The 19,701-nt window shown below is 28.3% G+C and overlaps 1 protein-coding gene across 1 annotated transcript; it reads left to right on the top strand.

Moving 5' to 3' along the window:
* The first annotated feature begins 9,179 nt into the window (after window positions 1-9,179).
* On the top strand, window positions 9,180-11,901 carry LOC108341055 (cyclin-dependent kinase inhibitor 4). The gene is made up of 3 exons (XM_017578664.2): window positions 9,180-9,761; window positions 11,141-11,344; window positions 11,426-11,901. Exons 1-3 carry the CDS (start codon window positions 9,355-9,357, stop codon window positions 11,493-11,495), a joined length of 681 nt encoding a protein of 226 aa, XP_017434153.1. The 5' UTR covers window positions 9,180-9,354; the 3' UTR covers window positions 11,496-11,901.
* Window positions 11,902-19,701: the final 7,800 nt, after the last annotated feature.

Raw genomic sequence — 19,701 nt, 5'->3', positions numbered from 1 at the left:
CTATTAAATATATAATGTGGAATTATGTATGATCCAAATTTTGCATACCTGTTAAAAGATTCTCCTGGGATGCACATGCGAGGAATAATGATCAACTATCAAAAGAGTTACAATTTGGGCAACTATTAAATTACAAAAATTATACAAAAAGGAAAAGGTTTTTTTTAATCCTTTACTATAAGTTGTTGAATTTTGAATGTGTGTCATTTTTATTTCTTGTATATGATTTCTATCCATGACAAAAGCTTCTTTGTGACTGTGCACGTGTAGGTGTGTGTGCGTGCAAAGTATGTGTTTGTGAGTGTACATAAACCTTTCATTAAATTGGATTACAATAATTTGAAAGTAAATTATATTTTTTTAAAACAATCGATCTTTAAATATACAAACAATTAATTTTTGGGAAAGAATAACAAAAATTATAGAGCTGTCAAAACGGATAACCTGGTCCGATCCATCACAGGTGTTACTTAGTGAGTCAACCCAATCCGACTCATTTATTAGCGAGCCGAAAAAATTCGAACCTGACCCGACTCACCACGGGTTGGTGGGTTAAACGGATTGGCTCATTGGCTCACTTAATTAACTTTTTTTTTTCACCTCTTCTTCTGATATTCTTATAACATGTTACTTTGATCGATCAAATTGAAATAGTAATAATTGGACCAATTGATATAAAAGAAAATGAAACAAAAGAAATATATTGTTATATATATTCTAAGCTATCAAGCATAAAATTTTGCCAATTTAGTTTAATGAGACATACACAACCGTTTGACCAAGAAAATACATATAACCGTTAACAAAAATATATAGCATAAGATAAAATTGTCATGCTTGTAGATAGGTATAAAAACAAGATAAAACAAATTATACATTCCTGAATTATTCAATCTATAATATTATCCATCTATTAAATTAGAGTCCTGAATGGATAAATCCACAGTATCATGTTCTCTTGAAACATTTTCTTCTTTATCTCCGTCTATAATATTATTCAATCTATAATCTTAGGATTTTATTTGCAAAGGGGAACTTTTGAAAAGATAGCAGCGCAAAAGGCTCTATTGCTAAGTAAAGGTTGTGCGTTTTAAATAATTAATTTAATTAATTTGATTTCAATAAAAAAGTAGGATTTGAATAATTAATTTAATTAAAAAAAATAGATGGATTGGTGAGCCAACTCGACCCACCACGAGTTCAACCCATGTGAGCCGGGTCAAAATTGGCTCGCATAAAAAATTTTGTATTTTTCTCCAACCTAACCTGCCTCAAACTCGTGGTGAGTCGAATCCATTTTGACAGCACTAAAATATTGAATTTATAATAAATTGATTGATTTTTTTGTTACTGATTGATATACGTTTTATCCAAGATGAATTGAGTTATAAGAATCAATAAATAAAGATTTGGTACGTTATTCTTTTTTTCATGTTGTATTTACAACTACGTTTATTTTAACTACTTATGAAATCTATGTTGTATAAGAAGTCTCTTATAAAATGTTTAGTACTATATTTTTTTTATGTATTTATATATTATTCATTTACTTTGATCTCGTTCATAAATGATAGTGCTTGTCGGGCACCAACCAAATCAAAAATTTTATATTAAAATGTTGTTCAACGGTATAACCTAATGCCCAACATATTTACACAAAATGTTCATTATCTTTGAAATTTTGAACTAGTGTCCAACACCCCACTAATATGTATTAGAATTCAAAGTGTGAGTCTAAGCTTCACATTGGATATAAATAAGAAAACAAAACATTATATAATGTTAAAAATATATTAATCAAGTAGAAATAAGTGAGATATGTGCTAAGAGGAGCATGGGATAAAGAGCATTAACTTATCGTTTTATTTTTGTTTGTTTGTCTTCTTATTTATAACAATTATCTTAATGGTATAAATAAACGAGAATGTTGATTAGGTATATGATAAATGGTGCTGAAGCATAAAGTAAGATATTAGTTTCTTTTTATAACAGTTTTTGAAAGATTCAATTACACCTTTTGTTTTATTGTGATGTCACCTCTTAATGGTATAAAATCTTTGTATGTATGTGTTATATATATATATATATTTCTTTGAGTTGATTATTTCTTAAATTGAATGTGTGTGATGATTTATATGATAGTTAAATACTATTAAAAGTAACATGTTACATTTTTTATTTTCGTAACGGACATTGGATAAAGTTTTCAAAAAAGATGGAAAAGAAAGTAAAAACAAAAAACATAATAAAGAAAACACAACGAGAGATAGTTTTGCAAATTTCTTGAAGGAGTTATAATAGTTAAGCCTAAATTCTTTTATATATTTTAATTCTTATATATATATATATATATATATATATATATATATATATATATATATATATATATATATATATATATTTATTATTAGATTATTTAACGGTGATACCTTAAACTGAGATATTATATTTATGATTCATATTAAGATGAAATAAGTTAAACACATAAAAAAATGATTATTAAACTAAAATTTTACGTTTTCTAAAATTTAAAGACTAAAATTGCAAACAATGATAAAAAGGCAAAAAACGAAAATACAAAGTTAAAAGAAAACCAAAACATTAAATTGCTTTTTTAATGCATTTACTTAATTTGACTCAGTTTCAATTTTCAAAGAGCATAGACATGGTCATTTTGTTTAATAAGCAAAAGAAAAATATTATTAGAAGCACGGAGTCAGGACTCAATAGAATAGAAAGTTAATCCATGTTTGATAAACCCTTCTTACTTTACTTACAATACAACCTTAAGATATTCTTCCTAAATTCTTCCACTATAGCAGTCCTTTTTATACTACTTTTTTTTGTCTCCCATTAATATTACCAATTTTTTTCTTGCAAAACCTTGACCCATGGTGACTTTTTTTTTTCTCTTTAATTCCCAACCCAAATTCTCTTTGGTAGACACAATAATTCCACTCAAATAAACTTTCTCTCTCCCTTTTTCCTTTCATGTGAGAATCTCCTTTGTAACGTTGACATTTTTTTTAAGTTAGTATTTGTTGAAGTTTGGAAAAAGGTGGATATTTTCCATTGGGCTCTGAGAATCCCAAAGAAAATGTTAGAAAATAAAGAACCTTGTATCTATGGATTGTTGGGTGGAATTTTAGTGTGTTTATGGAAGGTTTAGTTTATGGTGGTTTAAGAGAGATAAAGTAGTTCAAGTGACGAATGCTTGTGACAATGTATTCATGTATTGTTATGCATGTTTTATAATGAAAGTTATTAATATTTATGATATACACGTCCATAAATTACATATGGATGTTATGAAAACACACACACACACACATATATATATATATATATATATATATATATATATATATATATATATATATATATATATATATATATATATATATATAATATGTGAAATATTAAATTCATTAATAAACACTTTACATACCATTTAATTAAAATATAAGATTTTTTTATTTTCTTTTAAACACGTGATTGTGATCAATTCATATTTAATATTTTTTAACCGTCATTTAATATAACTTCACAATATATAAACACATTTTTAAATTCTAATTCCTTATTTTATTTTATTACTTTTCTTCTTAGAATTGTATTAGATATTATGAATTTTGATATCTTAATTATGCTGATACTTCAAAGTTTATGAATCATTTGTACATAAAATTTTACTAGAAAACAAATTAAATAAAAAATTACAAACTAAACTCAAGATAAAATTTATATTTCACAAAACATACACAAATTATACCTATTATAATTTTTTAAATAATAAAATATAACATTAAATCACTTATATTAAAATTATTTTAATATTTAATATATTACAATTTAATGTAAATAATATTATTTCTTATTTTTTCTTTTTAATACATTTTTGAATTGTGTTGTTATCATTAATTTTATTAAATAATAGTATTTTTATTGTAAATATCATTTAAAAAAGTTAATTAAATCTTTTTTTTATTTTATTATTAGTAGCAAAAACATATTTTATATTAATTTTGTATCAACGATAGAAAAATTAAAAGAGTATTGATTTTTTCATTAGGCATATTTTTTAATATACTTAAAGTCATATTTTATTTATTCATTTATTACTTTTTACTTTAAAAAAATTCTGATGAATTAAAAGATAAAATATATCATAAAAAAGCAATATATAAAACAATCATAATAATTATTTTTAAATAAAAATATATCATTAATATTTTTATCCCTCGTGGTACAGTTTATGAGACAGCCACTATAGTGCATGGTGTACAGCTTGCAGAAGATGAGGTCAAGGTCACGGTGGATGAAGTTGTCGTACCAGATGTTGTTCTTCCTGTACCTACAGATGAGTTCTTCATTGTGGAAGAGACATTTAAGTCATTTGTCGCCTGACCTAGACATTTGGTTGGTGATGTATCTGATCCCCCGGTAAACACTCGTACTATATACTTCTCAATTTTAATATTTACTTCTAATTGACGTTATAACATAACCATTTTTTCATGTAACAACAGATAGGTCAAGAGGGAAGTCCTACACCGAAAAAGACTCATTTATCTGAGGACGACCCTCTTGGTGCGTTAGACGAGCTTACTAAAATCATTTCAGATGCGCCGATGAATGTACACTGGGATTCTACTACATTTGGAAAAGAAGCTCATATCCCATTGTACTTGCATCATCAAGATGTTAGGGAGCTTGCGTCGGGGAGAGAAGAAATTAATATTACAATCATTCAATTGTAGATGATGTAAGTTTATGAAAACTTTTTCATATAATTATTTTTTATCAAGTTATTTATATCAGATTATATGAGTTCATTGACCCCTCTATGACTCATGAAAGAAAGAAATTTGATGATATCTAAACATACATCACCACCTGCTTTGGAATGGGAAAGGAGATATATTTTCTCCCTTATCTACTTGGGTAAGTGAAGTTTGTTAACTTTAAAGTTTCATTTATTAATTTTGGTATATGACAATTAAGTTATTACCAATTTCAGGTGTCATTGGTAGCTACTTGTGATCTCCATACCGGAGAACACTGTTGTCTGGTTTTGTTCATTGCACAAGTCTCCTCCCAACCCTCTTAGACATGTAGTAGATTGGTAAGAACCTCAATGTTTCAACTTTCTGTTATATAAATGTATCCTAAAACAATTTTTTTAATAGTTCCCTTGCAACACATATGATGTTATCTGGGAGATCTATTGCTACAGCTAAAAAGCTTGCATGGGTTGCCCTTAAGGTTTGATATTTTAGTCTATACTTTGTTACATTTGGTTCCATTCAAATGATGTTACTTAACATTTTATAATTATGATGATATATTGTAGTGTAATAAACAAATGGGGTCATATGAATGTGGTTACTACGTCATGTTTTGGATGATGACTATTATTCGTGCACATTACACTAGTGGATGGCAAATTGTAATATTTATGTTTGAATTTTATTTTCTCTATAGTTTAGATTTCATATACATTAATTGAAATCATTGTGTTTTATGCAGAGATTCAATAGGACTGCTCAAATTCCAGAGAAGTCACTTCAACTCGTGAGGAAAGCACTGCTAAATATGTAATTCAATTGTATAATAGTATGTAGTAGATATTACGATATAGTAAGTTCTAAGTTTATGTTTCTAAGTTGTTTTATGCTTTTCTACATTATTATTAGTTTAACTTTGTACATTGCATTGATTTATGCTTCAAACTTGATTTATGATTACATTGGATTGATGTATGCTTCTAAGAAGTTGATTTACGATTCCATTGAATATATTTATGTTTTAATATAATTTTCATTCAAAATATACGTTTCTGGATTATTCTGAACTGTTATGGCTGTAAATATATATGCAGGTTTGTTTCTGTAGTTGGAAATGTAGCAGAAACATACCTCATTTAAAAAAAAAAACAAGGGCATATGCCTCGGTTGAGGTCATAACCGAGGTAGAAAAGCCCCCTATGGCCTCGGTTAAGGTCACACCCGAAGCAGAAAGGCTAACGGATGAAAAAAAAACAAAAAAGGACTCTACTGCCTCGGTTCAGGTTACAACCGAGGCAGTAAAGGGGGACATACTACCTCGGTTCAGAGGGAACCGAGGCATAAAGTCATACGAAAAAAAAAATAAAAAAATCTACTGTTTCGGTTAAGGCTGAACCGAGACAAAATCCTACCCTTTTATGCCTCGGTTCGCACCCGAGGCAAAAAGAAGCAAAAAGTAATAGACTTTTTGCCTCGCTTGGATATGCTTCGATTCGTGAACCGATGCCTATCAACAAAAATAACCGTTGTCGTTTCTCCTTAATGTACTAGTGTGTAGACTAAATAAATTAATAAATAACTAAATTAAAAGTAACACCTTTCCTTGAGGACTAAAAGTAAACGTACCTCACATTTATTGAAATTAAAAATATATTTAATACGAAAACACCATTAGAAACTAACTTTCTTCTCATTAATATGCATTTGCATTTTAATAAAATTTCATCAAATACAAATTTAAATTCATTAAACGTTTATTTAAATTGTGTATAAATATGATTAAAAAACATTAAATGCTATTTTGAATTATGATAAAATGGCATTAAATGATATATAATTGCTAAATTTTTCACTTTCATTGCTTGATAATCCAACATTATACTCGTAAATTCAAGTAAACATCCCGATATATATATATATATATATATATATATATATATATATATATATATATATATATATATATAAAATTTTTTAATAGTGGATTTTAAGTAGAAAAAAATATGAATTATAAACTTGATTATGATGTTGATGTATATGATAATGAAGGTAGATTCACCATTTTTTTAAAATGAATTAGGTATATATAAAAACTCAATCATTTCCCAACTTTGAGATAAGTTTTGTTTGGATACAAACAAATTGGATAGCTCACTAGCTTGCTAGAGCAATACAATTTTATGAAAATTACTAACTTTTTCTATTGCAGACCACACTATATCTATCTAGTTATCTTAAATGAAGTTATATGAGCCTTTTGGGCAATAAAATATTTCCTTAAAAAGTATTAAATATTTATCATAATTTAGTTATTTGCTTTGTACAATCATTTATCAACATTAAAAATTATAAATAACATGCATTACCATGACAATCATGGAAATTACAAAAAACATTTAATTGATACACATAGAATTAAAAAATATCATAAATTTAAGAAACTGATAATAGTTAGTTGAGTTAATTTAGAAGAGTTTTTAAATATACTTCATAAAATATTAAAAATTGGTTTAATTTTTTTGTTTTGAAAAGATATATTTCATTTTTTGGCATTTATATTTCACACCTTTTAAATGTTTTATAACACAAATCATAATGCAACATTAAAAAATCAATTCAATTAAGAGAAAAATATCTATAAACCCAATTATGTTTATTAATTGGTTTATTGAGTTAGTAAAGATTTCATCATTAAAGAAATAAAATGCACGGTTAATGGATGATAGTTTTGTAGATGCGACCATTCTTTGAAAATTTTAATATTTATTAAAAAAGTAAATAATTTTAAATAAAGAAAATTCTATTATACATTATATTGGTATAAAGAATACATATAAGTAAAATAATATTATTTTATCCGAAGTTAAGATATCATGTTCAAAAAATTATATATTTGATTATCATCCGACTGTATATTTTTTATTAAATAATAGTGTAAAACTATTTAAATTTTTACATGATCCTCACTATTAGACTAAATACAAATTATTTATTATAATATTTAATTAATTTTTCGTTTCAATATTAGTTAATTTGATGAAGCTCTCCTTTCCTTTACCGATAACACTTAAAAGTTATTATTATCTTAAATTTAAGAAAAATAATATATAAAAGGGAAAAAATTTAAATTTTTTTTATGTCATGGCACCCTTAAAAAAGTGATAAGTTATTGCAATATTGCATTAGATTTCTAACAAGGATAACTATAAAAAATAAAGTGAAAGAAAACAAAAAAACAAAAAGACGTCAATATTACTAAAATTATTACTACAATTGATGTTATTTTTGCGTGTTTAAGACAATATTTTTAGAATTGGACAAGGTTCTGGTTTTAAGCGGAAGTGAATTAAAGTTGAACGATATTAATGAAAATATATTTAATTAAAATAAATAAAATAGTTTTTAAAAACATGTAGTTAAAAATTAAAATAAAATATTTATATAGAAAACAAAAATATTAATACTTGATGATGAATTATAATTTTAAAAATAAAATTATGATTTATTTTTGTTATTATACTGATTTCTGATTAATTGATAATTTTAAATGTTTGACAGCAATTTCACTAACATGGCTGCATTAATTTTTCATTAAAGTAATGATGATTATAATAATAACAACTACTATCATCAAATTTATCATTATGGCGCACTAAAATCAGAACATAATTATACTAAATTTCATTGACACTAATAATTAAATACTTATATTTTTTAATACCATAAGTTCAATCTATAGTTCGTGAACGAAGTTACAATTGTACCCTCGGTAGAGTTAACTAGGTAGAAGAAATATTAGTTGACTGTGAATTCTGAACATTTTTTTTTCATAAAAAAAAAACTAAAAATAAAAAAAATTCTGGAGAGAGCTAGGAGGGACATTTCATAAAGTTTATTTGAGTACATGAAAAATTCTTATAACTTTTTATAAGATATTTTAACTTTTTTGAACTTACTTTAAGAATTTATTTATAAATATATAACAAAAAAATTAAATATTTTTTTAGCCAGGATTGAATATACTTACTTCTCTTTTCGGCAAAAATTATTATCTCAAATGATTGAAAAAGAAAAAGAAGGAAAGAATAAGGCGAGTCCAACATGTTGTGGAAGCAAATTCCAATAATGCCTACCCTTGGCCCACCCACCTAAAAATTTTATTTTTTTAATTTGGAAAATTAAAACAAAATAAATAAATTTCATATTTTCTATTTTTTATATTAATTATCATGAGACATGAACATTGTGGAAAATAAAAATAAAAAAGGAATCATCTATCCCCATCTTGCACAGCGTATTCTATACTCTACAGAACGTTAATTAAGCATTAAGTAAAGTATAATAAATACAAATACATAATAAAATAATAATATAAATACCAAAAATATTCCCATATTCCTTTTCCCACGGCTTTCACCATTATTTCCTTTCTCTCTCACTCCAAACAAAACAAAAACAACCGGAAAACAAACCAAACCACTCTCTCCCTCTCCTTCAGCTTCCGCCGTTGTTTTCCGCTGCTGTCGCCGTCGCTACGCAGTGCGATTTGGCGGCGGTTGAGTATCAGATGGGGAAGTACATGAAGAAGGCGAAGCCAAAGGGAGAGCTGGCGCTTGTGGAATCCAGCACCACCAACGCCACCACCTCCTACATGGGAGTTCGAACCCGCGCCAAAACCCTAGCGCTTCAGAAATCACACCCTCAGCCCGAACTAGCTCCCTCATCCGATTCCTACCTCCAGCTCCGGAGTCGTCGCCTCCAGAAGCCTCCGATTTTGCTTCACTCTCCCAGGCGGAACAAACACCCGAACCCTAAATCACCAATCCCTGAACCTGCCAGGCTCGGACTCGCTTCGGAGCACGACGCTGCGCTCACAGCGCGCAGCCACAAGGAGGAGAGTGCTTTGCATGAGAATGCTGAGGTGCAGGAAGCGTCGTTTGGGGAGAATGTTTTGGATTTTGAAGGTAGAGATAGGTGGGTCTTCCTTCCCTTTTTCAAATTTAACTCGAATTTGTTTCGATTTTTGAACTATTAAATATGTCTACGGTTTTTTTTTGTTTAATTTTTGTTACCATTTCGCGATTTGCTTGGGAAAACAAATTTCAAGTTTGTGAATGCCCTATATTTTGGGGGTATTGTTTATTTTTGCGATTTGTCTTGGTTGGAAGGAGTGTGAGGGGGCAAAGTACTAAAACGTGAATATGAAACTCTTTTTTTTTTGCTTCCCCTCTGGATTTGCGGTGGATTGTTCAGTTGAGTTGACGTTGTTTTGAAAGGCAAAGGTTTTTTGTAGCAATTTATTAAGCTTCTTGGCCTTGTCCGCCGCAATGTAATTCGATTCCTTTCCGGAATATGTGCCCTAAAGATGATTGAATGCCGGAATTTTGTTTTCTCGTTTAACGGTTGTGTTGTGTTCCTTTTTTTGTGGTATGAGGATTTCCTTCACAGTTTGTTCAGTTATGCGTGCAATTTCTGTGACATTTTTGGGCAATTTGTTTTTTTGTTGAATTTCTTTATTATCATCTATGATATTTTCATCAATTCAGGGTTCCAAGGGAGAAATATGTTTTGTTTTCTCTTCCTAGAAAGCTTTTAATATATCGGAAGGTCGTGTGACCATTTTCAGTGTACATGTTCTCTTGGTATCCACTGAAAATGCTTCCTATTTGAAGATGTTAATTAGAAAATAGTCTACAAAATTTATTCCACCATGATACTTCATTTTTTATACCCGTTTGTTTTTATTGGTAGGAAATGCTGGTATTTGATAAAAATGTCAGAAAGTTCACACCTTTTTTTTTTATCATTGTGGTCTTTTTACTCGTTTCATCAACTATGTATTGAAATATTTCACTAATTTCTCCTCATGAGACATTAATTTTGTATACTATTATTTTTATTATTATATTAATTATAACAGCTGTGTAGATGGAGAAAAAAAAAATACTCCATTCTCATTCAGTTTTCTTTTTTATCTACTGAGAGAATGACGGGACATGCACAAACTATGGAGAGAAGGGATAGTCATTACGCAATGTCCATTTTCCTCCAAACTCCCCTCATATTTTATTTATGTTGAATATTCTCATAACTGAATCGTTATATGTACAATGAATTTGTAACTGTGTTCTTTGGCTTTAAATGTTGTGCTGGTCAGCCTTCAATTTATGAGCAATATTCTTTTTGCCGTTTTAAGGCTGACTTAGTCTTACGTGAAATATTGTTATGGTATTACCTTATTCTTTGCCATTAAAACACTTTAATTTTTTAGTGATTCTTATCTAGTAGTTTGGTTTAAATTGCTATTTGTTGGAATTTGCAATGTTTAATTTTATGTTTATTATTTGCTGTAGAAGCACTCGAGAATCCACACCTTGCAGTTTGATAAGGGACCCTGATACTGTCAGAACACCCGGTTCAACTACCAGGCCTACTTGCTCAACTGATGCTAATCGAAGAACCGAGCATGCAAATAGAAGGCAAATCCCAACTTCACGCGAAATGGATGAATTCTTTGCTGAAGTTGAAGAGGCCCAGCAAAGGAAGTTCATTGAGAAGTATGCTTTAGTGGTTTTATTGGTCAATCTCTGTTACATATGTCCACGAGCACATTAATATATAATGTGAGTTCATTGCAGATACAACTTTGATCCTGTGAATGAGAAGCCACTCCCAGGGCGTTTTGAATGGGAAAAGTTGAAACCCTAGAAGGACGGTGTAGTGTTCCATCAAGACATCTTTGAAGTAGCAGCAGGGGTAGAATTTGTTGAAGCGGTGGTGGCGATATTTCCCTTTTCCATCACCTTCTATTTACATGTAAAGAAAGTAGGAGTCTTAAACTGTGTAGACTAATGGTCTGTAACTTTACAGAGGTGATGATTACACAACAATACAAATCAAAGTCCTTTGTCTAACAGATCATTTTAAGGGGGCAAGGGAAGGGACCGTAGCGCGTAGGATTAGGGATAAGTCAAATTAGGTCAGTATGAGGTACAGGAATTTACTTAGGTTTTCTCTTGTTCTTGTATTTTACTTATCTTTATCTTTGTCTATACTTGTACTGATGGAACTTGAACAAACTTTTAGAAATAAAGACCCGATTCCCCCACCTAAATTTCTGTCACTTCCTGTGCCATCCGTCTTCTGCTTTATAATATATTTTTGGTCTTATTTCCGATCAAGACATTGAATCTTTCATTTGTTTTTAGATGACACTAGCTGTTTGTTTCTGTGGTCCTTAGCAATATTGCTTAAATCTGGTGGTCTTTTAATCGTCCTAAAGTGGTGGGGCAAAGCTAACATGGAATGTTTTGTCTTCTCTGTTATCATATAATCACGAATGACTTTATAACATTTAATAACCTGACATCGTGGGAGACATTTGCAAACTGGAAAATGATGCATGGCCAGATTCAGTATCCAAGCATAATTTCATCCTTTCTTATGGAACTTATTATTCGCCTTACTGCCTTATAATTTATTTTACTATTTTTTGGATTCTTTCTGTAAACTTGAAGACTTGGTCATGGTCACTTTGAATAGAGCGTGTTTGACAAGTTATTTAAGTTGGTTTGTGATTTATTTTACTACTTTTCTACTATTGGATCCGTATCGATTTTATTCAAAAATCAAGTTAATTTTTAATTTACAGGAAAACTAGTATTATCAACTTTAGAGTTTTTTTCCCATGAAATATATAGAATTGAACTAGCTTTCAATTCAGTATCCATCTCTCACCATCAAATGATATGTAAAAATTACTATTATCCCCTCTTTGAAATAAGGGCACTTCCAATGATGCTACTTTAATTTTTTTCTTCTTATCCACTGAGAGAGAGAGTCTTCAACTCTGTTCTCTATATATCATTACATACCCTACAAAATACAACAATGATGCAAATGCTTCTTACTTTCCACCCTTAGAAGGAATCAACCTTTGAAAGTAAGCCAAACAAGTACCCTTTGTCCATCCAAATGTCATAAAAAAGTTCAGTTTGATCTCACGTTGAAGAAAATAAAATTAAATGTTTTCATAATATTATTAAGAAAATATTGTCCATTTTGACTTTTATTGCAGTTTAGTCTTTAAAAAAATTTAAAAAAAATAAAAAATGGAGAATATAAGATGAAAACTATTTATTTTTTGTTCTCATCAATACTCAAATAAAAATACACCAAGAGATGTCTAGGGAAGCATGTCTTGAAAAGCTTTTACAGTGTCATAATTCTCTCCTTTTGTCCACTTTTCATGTTACACAAACTAATTTTCAAAACCAAAAGATTCGCCATAGTGTTTTTTTTTCCTTTTCTTGTTATAGAGATATTATTGGCAATGGTTTCTCTTGAAGAAAATTACATATTACCCAATGTGTGAATGGTGTTGGTGTTTTTTATTTTGAGGTTGAAAAGGATATTATTGGCAGTTTATTTGAAGAGAAACGTGTGATGATTATTAAATTATGAACAGGGTGTTCCATTTAGGACCCCAATGTGAGAGTCCCCATAGAGTCAAAGGAGAAATGATAGGAGAGTTTGTTTGTTTGTGAAGTGTTTTCCCGTGGGTGAAGAAATCATGAATACCCATTTGAATTTACACTTACGGAATATTAATATTTCCTTTCCACGCATATTTTTGCAAAAGGAACAAAATATTTCATTGGGAACTGCAGATTCTTCACTCATAACACCAACAACCACCCACTGTTCCAATCACAACACTGCTCATGTGTGAACCACATTTTCTTAAGAATATGCACAATAATCACTTGACTTTGGTGTCCAATGAATATTGTTAATTAAAAAATTCCAAACTTTTTACATTATTTTGAGTACATTTGTGTTCTCAAAATAAATTTAGCTTATCATGAATTCAAATCAGAATAAAAAAGTTAAAATTTTGATATAAATTAATTTTGAGTCAGATTCACTAAAACTCTTATTTAACTAGATTAAACTAGTAGTGAATTAGGTTGTTAACCACTTAATTTTTCTTTTTATGTTTGTTTTTAAATTATATTTGAATTTTAAAATAATTTTGTATTATATTATATCTTTTTATTTTAAATTGTTTCTAATATTTAATATAATTTTATATTAAAATTGATTTAAATTTGAATTAGAAAAAAAACTGTTATTTATTTTTAATTAAAAAAAACTTTATAATTAAGTTAACGTGAATATTTTAATCATCAATTCACCGTATGTCATACCAAATTTGAATTTTTTTAAATTTACTAAATTAGATTGAATTGATTTATTAACTAATTAACTTGTGAGATGTGATATCTAATTGAATAACTTATTTTAACAACAGTAATCTCATTATCGTAGAATTGATCAATTTGTAGATACAAATTATATTTACTTTTTTCATAAATTAAATTTATTTCTAGTTAATACTAGACTTTCAACACGCATAAAATTTATTTCTAGTTAATACTATACTTTCAACACGCATAATTCTGTTAGAGTCTAGATTCTCAATTAAAATTTATGTTTTTTTTTCTGAGTTTTTAAAATATATTGATATTAATATATTAAAAATGTTTAATATATTTTAAAACATTAAAATTAATGTTTAGGATTGTGTTTTGCAAACAAAATGCAATATTCAAACTGATGTTTCTATATCAAATTTATTGAAATGATATTTAAAATCAATGGTTATATTTAAGGAATTATCTGTTTTAAAAGATTAAAATTATTCTCCATAAAAAGATACATTAAAAAAACATTTAAATTGTTTTCCTAACATCTAAATAATAACACAACGTTATCATAATAAATCGGAATAATGTAAAATTGAATCTCATAACTGCTTTCTTGGCGTTCCTGGTTCTTTCAGTTTGGTGACTGAGTGGAGAACTTTTGTGTTTGTTTTGGTTTGATTTTGTTCAACTTTTCATTCGATTGCGTACTTGAAAAAATATAGCATTCAGTAGATAGCAAAAGTTTGATTCCGCCGTGACAAAAAACATCATGGGAACTTTTTGTTGGCACTCATTGACATACCTTCAGTAAAACGATGAATAATGATAATCTAAATCTGCTTATGTTAGAAAGAAATTCTTAGAAAATCTTATACCTTGCACTTGCATGTGTGAATATCCATTATTCGTAATAAAAAATTTAAATACTTTTATATTAAGGTAATTAAATTACATTTTTTAATTCAAAAATGTATATCAATAAAATACTATTTTTTTACCTTTTTAAATTCTTCACATATAAAAGTGTGAAGTTGTTGAAAAGAAACAATAATTAATTTTTTTTGTTTTTATTTTATTCAAAAAAATTATGCTTATCATTTTAGTTATACTTTGAATGTTAGGAGAAAAGCAACAAAAAAAGGCAATAGAAAAAGGAAATGTCACAAGATCCTATGTCTCTTATGGGAATTATATGACTTTGGCATATTTAAAAGTTTTACAGTATTTTGCTCATTGCAATACAGAATATAATATTCTTTAATATTATATAATGTGAAATTAAAACGTTTCCCTCAAATGGAAATAGTAGAAAATCGGTATAATATACTCTTAAATTAACTGATAACTATAAAAGGATATAAAAGGAAATGTTTACATATGTATTCGCAGTATATCTTATTTTATAGATAACTTATATTCAATTAAATATAGCTTTTAATTATTTTAAACTAGTACGGTTTTTTATTTAATGGTCAATTGTTAATTAACAATTAGAAAATGTAACAATTAAAAAGTTAGTAGGAGTAAAAAATTTAGTAAAATAGATTATATGCATGTAATGTAAGGTTAACTGTTAGTAAAAGCGAAAACAGACATCGTTTGGATGTGAATTAGAATGTTAACAAAAACTAACTTATTAACACTAATATTAAAGAATAAAATTAATTATATTTATTAAATTATAAAATATAAAGTTAATATAAAATTGTTTATATATATATATATATATTAAACCACCTCAAAAATTAAAGTAACATCATTGGAAGTGTCCTTATTTAGAATGCAGTGTTAAGAGTGTTAAAATGGACTATAACATGCGGACTAGTCCTTCAGCCTGTTAAAATAAGAGTTGAATTTTTCAATTTCTCAGTTCCTTATGACTTAACCTATTTAGCTTTTCAAATTAGGCTAGTCAACTCACTTTATTGACTTTATTTAATTTTAAAATTAAAATAGAAATAATTAAAAAAATAAATTTTTTATACTATAGTTTTAAAGATGAAATATGAAATGATATTATAATTTAAATGATTAATATTTATAATTTTTTTATAATAAAATAATTTAACATGTAATGTAATAATTATTTTAATTTATCTAATTAAAAAATTTAATTAATCAAATAAAAGTTTAGAAAATATGTATATAATTAAATATACTTTCAATATGTACTTATGTGTGTATATATATAAACAAATTTAAAAAATAAAAAGTTAAAACAAAAATTAAAATTAAAAAAAATGAGCTAGTTTATCAACTTGACAAGACGAATTATAATTTTTTACCTATTCTTTTTATGATCAATTTGATTCATTTATTATTTTGGTGAGATAAGAACAAATCAGGCTAGAACAGGTTGAATTAATCCGTTTTGTTACTTTTATGTACAATTTTCTCTAAATTATTATATATTTTTGTTTTTTAATATGTATTTCGTCCATTGTTCTTGCCTTCAGTAAAAAAAATACTTTCGATTTACTGATCTATTTCTTATAGTTTATAAAACGTTCCTAAAAACTCGAATATTATAATAATGAGTTGTTTATAATATTTTATTTATTGCAAAATATATATATATATATATATATATATATATATATATATATATATATATATATAAACAACTTTAAAAAATGTATATTTAGAGCAAATACTAACGCTACTCACGTCCTTTTACATACCTCAATCAAGTGGTCAACTAATATTTTTATTAAAAATTAAAAACATAATACAAATGTTACATTAGTAATCATAATAGTTAATAATATCAATCCATGTCAAACACTTTCAATAAATTGAGTAAACATTGATTGTTTAGTATTAAACTCAAACTAGTTAAGCTCTTTTGAAAGTCCAATAATCTATCATACTTTCGTATGGATTCGTTTGACAACCTTGAACGAGTCGGTGACGTTTACATTTTCAAATAGAGTATTATTTTCAAATAGAGTATTAGTGACTCACATTTATGTTAATGTATGAAAGTGCATCAACTTTTTACTACATAATGTTGGTTTATTTGACTTATTATCCCATTAAAGTACACATATAAGTCTTTTAATTTAATATTTACAATCCATTTCAATATATTGAAACATATCAAATATCACATTTATACTATTTATATCACACTCAGTGATTACAATAAAAAAAACTTTGAATTTAACATCATTTATTCAATAATATTTTTTTCTATCTAATTAAGTAACTATAATAATTGTCAACCAAATTTCAAGTTATTTATATAATAAAAATAATTTTTCATAAGATTTTCGTTGTTTAAATACTCAAATTCATTGTTAGTAAATTATAATTTTGTTTGGTGTACTATATGGATGAGACCATCAAAGAGGACAACCAATCCCAATAAGTTATAGTCAGCATGTACCGTCCAACTAAGATAAATAAATATTGCTTATTAATCAATCGCAAGGTCATAAAGATAAGAGGTCGGCCATACGACATATAGCAATAAAGACTCTTAAACATCGTTTCTAATCAAAGTTACTAGTAAGAGTTACTTAATGGTAATCATGTCATGATTGGGTCGTGATTAAAATTTCACTAATCACAAACCCATTTATAAGAGTCAGAGTGACTTTAACATATACATGGAGACGGTTTAGAGCTTGGACATAAAGACTTTGACTAAGAACATTTAGAATACCTAAGCTAAGTGTGAAAGAATGTTTTGTAGAGATCCTCGACTCTACACCTAAAACATTTGAGTAGGAGAATTATTTCTCAAAGAAAAATATTTTCTTACAAGGATAATTGTTTCATCTTGATTTTCACTTGACCAATAAGCAATTTCTTTGAACAACAAGAATTACACCTACGAGTTTTGTCTTGTTTTATTTTCACAAATTAAAATAATGTATCATTTGAAAGATATGCAAAACAAGAAAAAAAATTATATAATACCTAAAAAACCTTTCAAAATCTATCCAAAATACACTCTATTAATTCAATAATTTGTAACAAGTTTATAATATCATCTTACACTACAGTGTAACATCCCAAAAATACAGTGTAAAACCGTATATGAGAGTCATCACATGTTAATAATAATACAGATCAATTCAACGCTCGGCTATATACGATTACAGCCGAACGACCTTACATAACATCAGAGAATTTAAAACCACTACTCTAACTGCCACTAGACTGAACGTTTTTACAAAATACCCTAATACTGTACGGTCTTTACAAACTATAAAACCAATACTAGACCGAACATCCCTAAGGTTCGGCTTTCACTTTCGTTACATCTTCCAACACTTCTTCTAGCAGCTCTTCTCCTTCTGCTCACATCCACACGGATGATCATTGCAACAGGACAACGACATGACGCACAATACAGACAAAGATGATAAACAGGGTAAGCTTATATAATTTAATTTATTCAATAACAACATACAACATTCATAACAAAACCAACAACGACCACATCATAATTCATACATCCATGCATGCAAATAACGATCACATGACTCTGACTGTCCGGACTGTATGAATCCTGTGTAGCTACGACGTTCGTGCACCCGGGTGATGTAGTAACTAGGATACCCTCAACAGCTGCCACCCGAGGTTGATCCGTTCCGTCCAAGTTAACCTTATGGATTAGGACTTCCTGCCATTCCCACACGTGACTTACTCCTCTCTACATGAGAACGAGTAATCATGGAATATCAGGATGAACAACTGCTAAGCTTTGCCCACATTCATACTTTACCAATCAATAACCACTTCCTGAGATATTCCTCACTGGAATACTCGTTCATAATCAACTATTGCATACACATCACATCTCAATTTTCCTCATACTTAATCATCCATACATTCAAAAGAAATAAGATCATACGCTCTTATCATAATAACCCAAGTACGAGTGGAATAACGTTTCTTAGAAATTAACGAGACTGAGCGCTACTCGTCTACTACAATAAACAAACTCCTAAGAGTTCAACCGGACGCCACGAAGCCTAGGCCGAGTATTAAGACTCTAGGCCGAACACCTTTTAAAGACCAACACAGACTTATACTAAGTAATAATACTGATGAGAAACTATGAATTAACGAACGCTATCTAGTTTGAATGAAGACTCTGATTCTAAGCACAGTAATAATATAATAAAGAAAACACGACCAAACGCTTGGTTTAAGACCGAGCCCTGTAGAAACCGAACACTATTGGACGAGCGCTGGTACAAGACCAAATGCTTATCAGGAACGAGCGCTACTGAGACTGAACGCTTGATTCAAGACCGATCACTAAGAAACTCACATAAAACGAATGAATATAAATTTATACAATTGAGCCACCACTTTTTCTGAATGAAAAGAACGATAGTCTACGACCTTGAGTAATATATGACACGTTCACTAAACTGTTCAGGAAATCTAAAGGAGAACTACACTTAGGCTGATCACTCATATTTACACATCTACTATTATAACCCGCTCTTCATTAACGAAATCATTTATATAAGAAGAACTTAACATGAACGGACGCTCAACGAAAACTGAACGATGAATACAAACTTTCGGGCACAGCTTACCTATTCCTATATAACCTTACAGAAAGACTCTTAAACATTATTCCTAACACATGATAATTAAAGTAAGACCATGCGCTCCCAAGAAAGACCGAACGCTCACTAATGACGCTCGACCACACTATCAACTTTGCTCAGAATACTACG

This window comes from Vigna angularis, chromosome 3, assembly GCF_016808095.1.
Source record: "Vigna angularis cultivar LongXiaoDou No.4 chromosome 3, ASM1680809v1, whole genome shotgun sequence".
In the NCBI taxonomy this organism is placed as follows: Eukaryota; Viridiplantae; Streptophyta; class Magnoliopsida; order Fabales; family Fabaceae; genus Vigna; species Vigna angularis.
The sequence above is the reverse complement of the archived record's forward strand: the minus strand, read 5'-3'. Positions and strand labels throughout refer to the sequence as shown.

What these genes read in the sequence shown, in the direction of transcription:
- LOC108341055 (XM_017578664.2), top strand. Translation starts at nt 9,355, where the DNA reads ATGGGGAAGTACATGAAGAAGGCGAAGCCAAAGGGAGAGCTGGCGCTT. An exon ending in GATTTTGAAGGTAGAGATAG is followed by an intron (nt 9,762 to 11,140) that starts GTGGGTCTTCCT and finishes TATTTGCTGTAG; the next exon opens with AAGCACTCGAGAATCCACAC. An exon ending in CAAAGGAAGTTCATTGAGAA is followed by an intron (nt 11,345 to 11,425) that starts GTATGCTTTAGT and finishes AGTTCATTGCAG; the next exon opens with ATACAACTTTGATCCTGTGA.